The 12,426-nt window shown below is 49.6% G+C and overlaps 1 protein-coding gene across 1 annotated transcript in view; it reads right to left on the bottom strand.

Moving 5' to 3' along the window:
• Nucleotides 1-12,426, bottom strand: part of FBXO41 (F-box protein 41) — a 78,678-nt gene that overhangs the window by 27,088 nt on the left and 39,164 nt on the right. Inside the window, exon 3 of the mRNA XM_048509705.1 lies at nt 988-1,198. Within this exon, the coding sequence (XP_048365662.1) occupies nt 988-1,198 (211 nt within the window). The remainder of the gene's footprint in view (nt 1-987; nt 1,199-12,426) is intronic.

Genomic DNA, 12,426 nt, shown 5'->3' with positions numbered 1-12,426 from the left:
TCCATAACATCTGGAGTGCCAAAGGTTCGCCACCACTGTGATAGACGGACCACTGTTCTAATCCAGCAAAGCCCTTTTAATATTCTTCCAAACAGCGTCATGAGGCTACTGGCTTTTGAGAAAGCAGATCACATGTTGGAGGAGGGAGGGGGGGGAAGAGAAGGAAGGGCTCTTTCTGCCGCCACCCCCCCCCCCCAACAACGACAGTTTGGCATCACCCATAATCTGTTTAGAATTGCGGACATGGTCTCGGTTCACCAGCAGAAAAGGTGCACACGGTCCCCTTGTGCGCATGAGACCCCGTTTGAGCACCCCCAAACCTAAAAGGAATGGAGGGGGGAAACAAGTTTGGCTTTTAGTATTTACTCCTCCAGTTTGCTGCTTGATAAGAAGAAGAAGAAGAAGAAGAAGAAGAAGAAGAAGAAGAAGAAGAAGAAGAGGAGGAGGAGGAGGAGGAGGAGGAGGAGGAGGAGGAGGAGGAGGAGGAGGAGGAGGAGGAGGAGGTTGGATTTATATCCCCCCTTTCTCTCCTGCAGGAGACTCAAAGGGGCTTACAATCTCCTTGCCCTTTCCCCCTCACAACAAACACCTGTGAGGTGGGTGGGGCTAAGAGAGCTCCGAAGACTAGCCCAAGGTCACCCAGCTGGTGTATGTGGGAGCGTACAGGCTAATCTGAATTCCCCAGATAAGCCTCCACAGCTCAAGCAGCAGAGCTGGGAATCAAACCCGGTTCCTCCAGATTAGATACATGAGCTCTTAACCTCCTGCTGCTCCTGGCCTGGGTGGGCTGCTCCCGGCGAAGGGGGGAGTGCCGGGTAGGGGTGCCTCTCCACGGAAGAGGTGTGGGGGCAATTTTGCGCCCCCACGTGATGTAATGGATGGTGCCCAGGGTCATGTGACCCCCACGTCCCTCTGGCAGATACACCGCTGCATCTAGGAATCACCAGAAACTCCTCGCTCACTGAGGAGAACAGCATAACTACGTACCGGTCTTCCAGTGCTCTTGGACCCAGGCACGCTGCACCTCCCCAAGCTACAATTGGGGGTGGTCCCACAGCTGCTGCTGATAATCTGGAGCTGCTTCTCGGCCCGGTCGGCCCGGTCAAGAAGCTCTTCGATGAACTGCTGGAGGCGCACTTTGGCGTTGGCTTCACGGGCCGCCGTCTCTTTCAAGAACTGGTCGATCTGGATCACCTCCCTGCGTGAGGAGACAGGAGCAAGACAAACCATCAGTGGATCTAGTCCAGGGGTAGGGAACCTTTAACACTCAAAGAGCCATTTGGACCCGTTTTCCACAGGAAAAGAAAACACTTGGAGCTGCAAATAATTTTTGACATTTAAAATAAAGATAACACTATATATATTGGGGTTTTTTTACCTTTTACTTCGCTCATTCTGAGAAGTGCATGGATGCGCCCGCCCTGCTGCCTGCAGTGCAGGCAAGGAGCCGGCCACTGGGAAAGCGCCCGCCCCGCTCCAACGGGACGGGTGAGAGGGGAAGCCCAGCCGACCGCGGGCAGTTGGTGTGCCTGCCCTGCTGCCTGCAGGGCAGGCAAGGATGAGGCCGGTGGCTCGACTCGTAGAGCCACAGTGCAAGGGCAGAAGAGCCGCATGCGGCTCTCGAGCCGCAGGTTCCCTACCCCTGATCTAGAAGAAGGGGAGTTTGGATTTGCACCCTGCGTTTTTCTCCTGGAAGGAGACTCAGAGGGGCTTATGAATTCCTTCCCTTCCTCTCCCTTTGTTCCACCCACAGGGACACCGCAAACCCTTCACCAGCGGCTAAACGGTTTAAAACGATTTCCAATTATCCAAAACAATATCCGATTACGTAGCTGTCAGTTCCATTCCTGAATCGCTCTTGACCACAGTAGGTCCGTACAGCTTGCAGCTGTAGTTTTCCGGTAAGCTGTTAACTTCACTGGAATATAGACCTCCTGTGTTTTTATTTATTTATTTATTTATTTATTTATTTATTTAATTTATTTTATTAGGCTTTTATACCGCCCCATCCCCGGAGGGCTCTGGGCGGTGTACAGCATATAGGGATACAATATAAAATAGGTAAACATTTAAAAGCAGAGATCAAAAAATTACAAATTTTTGTTCCAAGAATTATATAAAAACCTCAACAAAATAGAGTGGCATCCAGCATTCCAATAATAAAAAGTCCCTCCCCCCCCTCAAAAGGGAGGCATGGCGAGTCTCGTCAGGTGACAAGTGGCCCAGATGTCAGGGGCCACAGAAAGGGGGCACCATTAGCGGACGGTTCCTCCAAAGGCCCGGCGGAACAGCTCCGTCTTACAGGCCCTGCGGAACTCGCCAAGGTCCCACAGGGCCCGGACAGTTGGAGGAAGAGTGTTCCACCAGGCCGGGGCCAGAGCCGTAAAGGCCCTGGCCCACGTGGAGGTCAGCCGCATCACTGAAGGGCCAGGGACCACCAGCAGATTGGCCTCCACCGATCGGAGATAACCATGGCAGGCTGGTGGAGCTCAGGGAGCAGATGGACCTCAGTGGAGTATAAAGCCATACACCAGGGGTCTGCACCTGCGGCTCTCCAGTTGTTCATGGACGACAATTCCCATCAGCCCCTGCCAGCATGGCCAATTGGCCATGCTGGCAGGGGCTGATGGGATTTGTAGTCCATGAATATCTGGAGAGCCGCAGGTTGCAGGCCCCTGCCATATACTCTACCCTCCCAAATATCAGCTTTCTCCAGGGGGAGCTGATCTCTGCAGTCTGCAGATCAGATGTAATTCTGGGAAATCTCCAGGCCACACCTGGAGGTTGAGATGGTTTGGGTGGGAGGAAACCATGCTGAATGGGGAGAGCACGTGTTTGCATGCAGAGGGGCTTTGGGTCGATCCCTGACGATCCCAGCTCACTAGCTGGCCTCGGGGCCGTTTCTGCACGGCAAAATTATACTGGTGTACTACCGTTTTTTAAAACCTGGGTCTATTTTATCCTAGTTTCTCCCTCTGCACGGCTGCCCGTTTCTTTCTAGGAGCTGAGTTAAGACCGGGAGGTAATACTCCAGCTTGTTTTGCACGAGCTCGGGTCTTTGTATTTACACCACAAGTGCAGCGCCTCTTGATTGGTCGACCCGGAGTGGTGACGCAGAAAAAATGAACCGGTTCTGCTCCCATGGTGTTTGCACGGCAGCGGGGTCACCCTGGGATATTTGAAAGGAATCGCCAATTTGGGAAATATCACGGGGCAACACCGGGGCAGGCCTGCTTCAGCCCCGGGAACTGTGTAGAATTCTTGGCTGCACAGGGATATTTCTCTTGCACAACCAGGATATTTTGACTCAAAGCGGAAATGACTTTGAATATCGCCGGCTGGGCTTACTATCTGCCGGGAATCAAGTGCGCTATGTTGCTTCGAAGCTGCCAGAATGTGGTTTAGCAGCATTCTCTCCTGACGTTTCGCCTGCATCTGTGGCTGGCATCCTCAGAGGATCAAGATGCCAGCCACAGATGCAGGCGAAACGTCACGAGAGAATGCTGCTAGAACACGGCCAGACAGCCCGGAAACCACACAGCACCCAACCGACTTGAATATCCTCTGCATGAGCCACCACCAGCCAACTGTCAGTTTCAATTACATACTTTATATCAGGGGTCCCCAGTGTGGCACTCATGGACACTTTTCGTGGCACCTGCCAAGTGTTCTTAAAATAGGCGGGGCCAGTGGGGCTTTTGCCCAGCAGTGTTTCGGATTGTCCTCTGGAGATCTGATTGGTTGTGCAGATTTTTTTTTTAAAAAAATAATATTTTGGCAGTAGCTGCCACCAACTGTATAATGATTTTCACGGTGTGACTGAAGATAAACTTTGCATATGCAAGACAATGGCTTTTTCTGCACAAAGCATTTGAAATGTTTGCCAAACGTTTTGGGAAGGTTTTGAACAGAATTGTTTTTGTGGGTTTTGTCTGCATAGCCCAGAAAAATAAAGCGCTTCAGTTGAAAACATTCCTTTAAGAACATAAGAACAAGCCAGCTGGATCAGACCAGAGTCCATCTAGTCCAGCTCTCTGCTACTCGCAGTGGCCCACCAGGTGCCTTTGGGAGCTCACGTGCAGGAGGTGAAAGCAATGGCCGTCTGCTAAGGCATTTGCAATCTGAGATCAAGTCAGATCAAGATTGGTAGCCATAGATCGACTTCTCCTCCATCAATCTGTCCAAGCCCCTTTTAAAGCTATCCAGGTTAGTGGCCATCACCACCTCCTGTGGCAGCATATTCCAAACACCAATCACACGTTGCGTGAAGGGCGCAACATACACGCACACACAGAGATATATCTTTGAAGTTGGGGTGACTCAACATCTACGCAGCCTCACCGATAACAGACGGCATATCAACATAGCATTGAATCTACCTCACACAGAATTTTAAAAACGAAAAATGGCTGGGTTGCATAATCGGCAGGCAAAAACGAATTCATTAGCACACAGCATTGACGGAAATGGCAGGTAGCCATGATGCCAGATGAAAAAACATCTGTAGGGAAGTTCAGAAAATGGCAGACAGCAGAGAGGATCACTGAAGTGGCAGAAAATGGCAGGTGGCCGAGAAATGAAAATGAGAGAAAATTGGGCAGGAGAAATAAAATGTTTCCTGTGCACATCTCTGCACAGCAAGCAGGAAATGTTTTGAAAACATTTTTTGGGGAGAAAATTGCTTGTTTACTGTCTCCAAATCAAATGGTTTGAGGCAGAAATAAAACATCAAAAAGTTTTGGGCTAAAAGCTGTGCGGAACACTTGGAGGAAATGTTTTATTTTCCTGCCTTAAAATGTTTTATGTGTGCCGTGTGGAAAGGGCCATTAATATGTTCATTTTAAAAGGCATCCTGTTTAGCCTGAAATGTTCAAGAGTTGCTGTTAAGACTATACATAAGCTCACTTCTTGACATCTTGTTGCTGGCTTTGCCTTTTGTGGCCGCCATTTTGTGATTGCACCCACCAACCCAGGTGGGAATTCCAAAGGTGTCCACAGGCTCAAAAAGGACCCCTGTGGAGGGGCCGGGGGACCCCTCAGGATAGTTTCATGGGAGGTACTAAAAGAGGACTGGCCTTTGAGCTGGGCATCTTGCAAAACCACCCCCTCCCCTAATTACTTGCTACACAAGCTGAGTTCTGCAAGGATTCATTCAGCAAACTCACATCCCCAATTCCCTTCTGTGATGCAGAACCAACTTCCGTTGCCCCCTCCTCCTGATTTCCTTCCCTCCTTCCCCATCCGTCTCCTTGAAACATATTCATGCCAAAGAGCCCGGGGAGTCCACGCACTTGCCAAGTCTTTGGAGGACTCTGAAAAGGTCACGGTATCTGTAGCGTAGAAAGTAGGTCAGACACATTGTGGGGCTGAGGACAGGTCAGCAAGAAACCAGGGCGAAGGGAAATGCCACGCTGCTCCGAGAGACACTGAGAGCAGCTGTGGACGCCTCTGCAGTTAAAGGTGGTTCTGTGTAGTGAAACTAGATCCTGTCGGGCTGAACAAAGACCATAGCGAAAATGTAGCCCAGTGCAACACCCAACACCCCCGTATGGGCAGCCACCCTCTCCCACCACGACCAAACAATGTTTTTTTGCACCAGGTCTTGAAGTCAGTGTATGGACCCGGGGGAAAGGAGCAGGGGTGTGGGAGGCGATTTTCCACCCCCATGTGACTAAATGGCTGCAACCCGGGGACATTTGACCCCAAATGTTCCCCTAGGTGGTACGCCCCGCCTCCACCAATGCATTTGGAGTGAATCATCCCTCTCTTTCGTTTTCCTCCATCCATCCATCCATCCATCCATCCATCCATCCATCCATCCATCCATCCATCCATCCATCCATCCATCCATCCATCCATCCATCCATCCATCCATCCATCCATCCATCCATCCATCCATCCATCCTGTCCTTTTGCACATGTTCACTTTGGCCAGAAAACTTTCCTCACTGGGCAGCCTGATTGATAACCCCCAGATGCTGTTGGGTTTTTAAGGGTTTTTACAGCCAGCAGCAGCCAGATTCTGAATTCTACAGTGTGGTGCAGGGCACAAGTGCACGTGCAAAGTACCAGCCAACATGGCAGATTGGTTTGGAGCCCCACCAGCTAGCAGGGGCTGAGGTGAAGGGGCAGGGGCACTTAACGTGGAATCATCTTTAATAAGGGTCAGCAATCTCCACATGAGGCCAGGATTTCTGGCCTGAAGGCCAACAACAATACCTAGTTCCAATCTTTGGACAGATTTTGAACTAGGAGGGGTCTATTTTAGACACTCTACAGATCCTAGAGTGACTTGAGAGGAAGAAAGGAAGAAGAAGAGTTTGGATTTATGCCCCACCTTTCTCTCCTGTAAGGAGACTCAAAGAGGCTTACAAACTCCTTTCCCTTCCTCTCTCCACAACAGAAACTGTGACAAGGTCACCCAGCAGGCTTCATGTGGAGGAGTGGGGAATTAAACCCAGTTCTCCAGATTAGAGTCCACCTGCTCTTAAGCACTATACCATGCTGGCTTTTAAGTCTGGGGGAACTAGATTTGTCCACACAGGCTTGGGAAATTTCTGGAGATTTGGAAGCAATCTCTGAGTGTGATAAACAAGAAATGTGTTTTCTACTAGGAGTGAGGAGATGAGTCATAAGGGAGGATGCTTGTGGCAGGACAAGATAAGACCGCTGGATGACTAGGCTGAAAGGCAAGGCTTGTATCTGATCATAGGTATTGAACGTGCTTAATAGGCTAATGCATATTAACTTCTCCTCTGACGACAAACTGTATTATAATGAACATACAGGAAGAATATAGCAGGGGATCACATATTAAGGAGGAACATGTAAATAGGCAGACTGGAAAGTTGTGAGTTGTGATACTATTACATTACAGTCTAAATATCCTCAGCCAATGGGGGAAGAGAGAGGGTGTGGCAAATTCAGGAGAAGGGAATAAACATGCAGTGGAGATGCTGTTTTGGTGGAGTCTGCCCACGTGGGGACGGCTCCCCTTTCTTTGCAAATAAACCTACGGTACTTAAAACTCTTTTTTGTTGGCTTGATACGTGGTAAAGAAATATTGTGCACCACATGAGGAAGTTAGAAGCTCAGCAGAGATGTCACTCCAGGACTTCTGCTTCATAGAGTCTACCCTCTGAAGGTGCCCGTCCACCAGAAGAGCTGATCTTTGTAGCCTGGAGACCAGTTATAATTCTGGAACAAGTCCCTGGTCCCTTTTGGGGTTGGAGCTGCACAGTGATACTATTACATTACAGTCTAAATGCTATACTATCGATGCAGCCCAGAATCGCATTGGTTTTCTCGGCTGCCACACCACACTGCTGACTCATGTTCAGTTTGTGGTCTACTAAGATTCCCAGATCCCTTTCACATGTAGTGTTGTCAAGTCAGGTGTCACCCATCCTATATCTGTGAATTTCATTTTTTCTGCCTAAGTGTAGTATTTTACATTTAAGAACATAAGAACAAGCCAGCTAGATCAGACCAGAGTCCATCTAGTCCAGCACTCTGCTACTCGCAGTGGCCCACCAGGTGCCTTTGGGAGCTCACATGCAGGAGGTGAAAGCAATGGCCTTCTCTATGGCTTTGCCCCGAAGGCACCTGGTCTGCTAAGGCATTTGCAATCTGAGATCAAGGAGGATCAAGATTGGTAGCCAGAGATCTACTTCTCTTCCATAAATCTGTCCAAGCCCCTTTTTAAAGCTACCCAGGTGAGTGGCCATCACCACCTCCTGTGGCAGCATATTCCAAACACCAATCACACGTTGCGTGAAGAAGTGTTTCCTTTATTAGTCCTAATTCTTCCCCCCAGCATTTTCAATGTATGCCCCCTGGTTCTAGTATTGTGAGAAAGAGAGAAAAATTTCTCTCTGTCAACATTTTCTACCCCATGCATAATTTTATAGACTTCAATCATATCCCCCCTCAGACGTCTCCTCTCCAAACTAGAGTCCCAAATGCTGCAGCCTCTCCTCATAAGGAAGGTGCTCCAATCCTTCAATCATCCTCAAGTTCCCTTCTGCACTTTTTTCTATCTCTTCTGATATCCTTTTGGAGATGTGGCGACCAGAACTGAACACAGTACTCCAAGTGCGGTCGCACCACTGCTTTATATAAGGGCATGACAATCCTTGCAGTTTTAATATCAACTCCTTTCCTAATGATCCCCAGCATAGAGTTTGCCTTTTTCACAGCTGCCATGCATTGAGTTGACATTCCCATGGAACTATCAACTAAGACGCCCAAATCCCTTTCCTGGTCTGTGTCAGATAGCACTGACCCCTGTAGCGTGTATGTGAAGTTTGGATTTTTTGCCCCTTTGTGCATCACTTTGCATTTTGCTACATTGAACTGCATTTGCCATTTCCCCGTTACATTCCCCCTCCTCAACTGAAGCAAAGCAGAAGGACGCTGTGTCTCAATGGTGTGAACTGTTGAGTTGTGTTTATCTCTGTTGAGGTTCATGTTGTTAGTTTTGGCCCAGCTTTCTAATCTGTCCAGGTCCATTGGAATTCTGACCTTGTCCTCTGGGGTATTAGCTACTTTCCTAATTTAGTGTCACCTGCAAATTTGATTAGCATGCCCTGCGTTTCGTCATCCAAGTCAAGAAAGCTTATACCAGCTTTGTTGGCCTTCATGACGCTGCTAGACTCAACAAAGATTTCTGCTGCAAACTTTAACGGGTTTCCCAGAAGTCCTTGTGACATTTTTTAAAGTGTGTATGCGTGTGTGCGTGCCTGTCAAAGAAGAAAACACATTTTGGAGCATGTTGAAAAGTCTGCTGGCTGTATTTGTATCAGTGAGAAAATACAGGAACCCTTGCAGATTTCGACTCTTAACGGATGGAAATCAGATTGCCTGATACCCCCCCCCCCCAGAGGTTTCTGGGGCGCCAAAGCAAAAGTCCCCGTTCCCCTTTGGGGTTGGAGCTGCCCCCAGCCGCTACCTGCCATTCAGAAACAGCACAGCCTAAATCAGGTAATCTCAGGGTCACATAACATCTATAGTTCCATCTGGAGTGTCTCACATCCTTTTGTCCCTAATTAAAGCATCCTCCGTGGCGACCTCCATAGAATCCACACGCTGCGTCTTTGTGTGTGAGCCCCGTGGTTCACAGTTCAGGTGGAAACCATGGAGACCAAGCAGGCCTTGTAGCTTATTTTCCACAACCGCTGAGAGAGAACGAGCCGTCCTCCGCTGTGTTTCCTCATACTTGGCTGTCCGTTTGGCTTATTTGGTTGTTTACCAGACTGGGGGGCGGAGAAGGTAGCAGCGGTGCTGGAACTCGCATGGGAGGGGTGCGGTGCAACAGAATTCATGCATGCTGTACCGAAGCCGGGCCTGTTCCGGAAAATGCCGGAAACATTTCAATCCCCACCTCTGGGAATGGTGTGTGCGTGAGAACTGGGGTGCCGATATTCACACCTTCCTCCCAGTGCTCCTTGCCTTCACACTGAATTAATTTTCTCACACGGTTATTTAGCCAAACCGATCGGCTCCGTGGCGTTATATCATTACTTTTATTTTGCAATCCTTGATTGCCGCTAGAATCACCGAGAGCCAGCGTTTTGTAGTGGTTCAGAGCAGGTGGATTCTAATCTGGAGAACCGGGTTTGATTCCCCATTCCTCCACCTGAGTGGCAGAGGCTTATCTGGTGAACCAGATGTGTTTCCGCACTCCTACATTCCTGCTGGGTGACCTTGGCCTAGTCACAGTTCTCTCAGAACTCTCTCAGCCCCACCTGCCTCAGAAGATGTCTGTTGTGGGGAGAGGAAGGGAAAGGAGCTTGTAAGCCACCTTGAATCTTCTTACAGGAGAGAAAGGTGGGATATAAATCCCAACTCTTCTTATTCTTCTATGCATTACATTTACCAGTTGGTCACTGTGGGAAGTTGCAGAAGGAAGCGAGTGGCAAGTTCCTTGCAGGTACTCTGGACAGAAGCACCACAGGGTCCCAATTCTGGTACAATGTAGGAGGGGCTCCTGCCTCCCCTGCGCCATTTTATTTAACCTGAACCATCACCAGAGGGTATTTTTTAAAACCCATTTCTGGTTAAGAGAATGGTGCGGGGCGGGGGGGAATAAAAACTTCTGGACTGAAAACCCCACCCGCCATACAATGCAGACAACCACACCTTTGCATAGTAAGTTCCACCCAAACACTTACTGATTGGTTCCCCACCCTGGGACATGGATAGGCTGACCAGACGTCCCGCTTTTGGCGGGACCGTCCCGCCTTTAAACAATTTGTCCCGTGTCCCGCGGGTTCTTCAAATTGTCTCGATTTTGGGATGCTGCCGCGACTGCCTTCTGGGGGCGCAAGGCAGTGTGGCAGCCTCACGCGATCGTCGCAGGAGCACACTCGCCTAAGTTTGCCGCTGTCGCCTCTGTCACAGGGCGCAAACGGCAAGCCCCAGAAGGTAGTGCGGCCTTGCTTAGCGCTACAAGATACGCGACGCCCCCCCGTCCCGGATCACAAAGGTGACCATCTGGTCACCTTAGACATGGACAATATATACCTCACTCAACATCCCCTTCTCACTAGACACAGTATGTAACAGACTTCTCTCTGTGATACACCTCTGAAGATGCCCGCCACAGATGCAGGCGAAACGTTAGGAACAAGATCCGCCAGACCACGGCCACACAGCCCGGAAAACCCACAACAACCAGTTCTCCTACCCCATTCCACGGTCACAACCAGAAATGGGTCCCTGTGGCACTTTTAAATAATGTTCCCTTGGGGCACGCACAGCTGGCTCTCTGACACTCATTTCTGTGGTCAATGTGTGGCAAACATAATGTATAGTTTGGCCCTTAGGGGAAATGACAGTCGGAAAGGAATGGCACCATAGCAGCAGCAGCAGAGTAGAGAAGGAGATGTAGAAGCAGCCAAGTTTTCTAGGGACCCTTGAGTCTGGCTGTTGCAGGTTTTCTGGGCTGTGTGGCCATGGTCTGGTTGGGGTCTGCAACCCGCGGATCTCCAATTGACCATGCTGGCAGGGGCTGATGGGAATTGTAGTCCATGAACATCTGGAGAGCCGCAGGTTGCAGACCCCTCTGGTAGCTTTAGCTCCTAAGGTTTCACCTGCATCTACACTTGGCGTCTTCAGAGGCATGTCACAGTAAGATATATTTCTTTTCTCATGGAGAAAAGTACCAGTACATACCTCTGAAGATGCCAGTTATGGATGCGGGCAAAGCATTAGGAGCTAAAACTACCAGATTACGGCCACACAGCCCGGGTAACCCCCAATGGCCAGTTGATTCCGGCCGTGAAAACCTTCGATGGTGCATTAACCCACTACCAGTGGTGGCGAACCTTGGTTCTCCAGATTAGTGGATCACCGTTGCTTATCAGCTGGCCAGCATGGCCAATTGACCATGCTGGCAGGGGCTGATGGGAATTGTAGTCCATAACATCTGGAGTGCCAACGGTTCGCCACCATGGCACTAGACCATAGGTGTCAAACTCGCGCCCCTCCAGATGTTATGGACTACAGTTCCCATCATCCATGCTGGCAGGGGATGATGGGAACTGTAGTCCATAACATCTGGAGGGCCACGAGTTTGACACCTGTGCACTAGACCTTCCTGCATTCACCCTGAAAAAAATCTCCTGGCAAATATTCCCGGCAGCCCTAACAACATATTCTTCCAATACCTGCACGGCAAGCTGTCTGATCCGACAGCACGCCTTTAATTGAAACCGAGGTGCTGATTCGATCTCCATGCAAATGCCCTGTTTAAATAAAGATCAGGGAGGTGGGAATTACTAGAGGGAGCCATTTCTGGAAAGGAATCTATTTCTCAAGCAGCCGCCAGTCTTTTTAATATTCAGCTGGCTTTCCCTCCAGGCCTGCTCTTCCCCGGACGGCTGGGACCGCTGCATGTGCGCTGCTCCTTCACAACATTTGCACTGCGGAGACCAGGGGCCACGATGCAGAGTGGGGAGGGGGAGGAACAGCCATCTCTTGTGGGGAGAGAGACTGCAGATAGCGGGGACTTTTCTGATGTGCAAGTCGCATTTTTGCCGCTGTGGATAAATGAGCCAAGCAGGCAGGCAGGCAGTAGAGTTGAAAACGTTTTTTGTTGTTGTTGTTGGGAAGAACAGGGGTTTAGTTGCAGGAGAAGATGCACAATTCACCCGGTTGTGCATGCCCCGCGCAACACATCATTCCGATCAGCGTGGCATTGTTTGGAAATCTGATTGTGAATGGGGAACGGGCGTGCAATTAAGTCAATTGCACACAAGATTCACCGCTCTGATTTAGAAATTGCAAAGACACCCAGCGGTGGAAAAAAAAGGCATATTTGCATTTAGAGAAAAAGGGATGAATACGCATAATGCCAGCGGTTGAAATGGCAGAAAAATCCACACCAATAAGCACAAAGCTGTGTAAATCTCTTCTTGTGGATTG

The sequence above is a fragment of the Sphaerodactylus townsendi genome, linkage group LG10 (genome assembly GCF_021028975.2).
Source record: "Sphaerodactylus townsendi isolate TG3544 linkage group LG10, MPM_Stown_v2.3, whole genome shotgun sequence".
NCBI classification, from domain to species: domain Eukaryota; kingdom Metazoa; phylum Chordata; class Lepidosauria; order Squamata; family Sphaerodactylidae; genus Sphaerodactylus; species Sphaerodactylus townsendi.
Note: the sequence above shows the minus strand (reverse complement) of the source record. Positions and strands in the feature narration are given on the sequence as shown.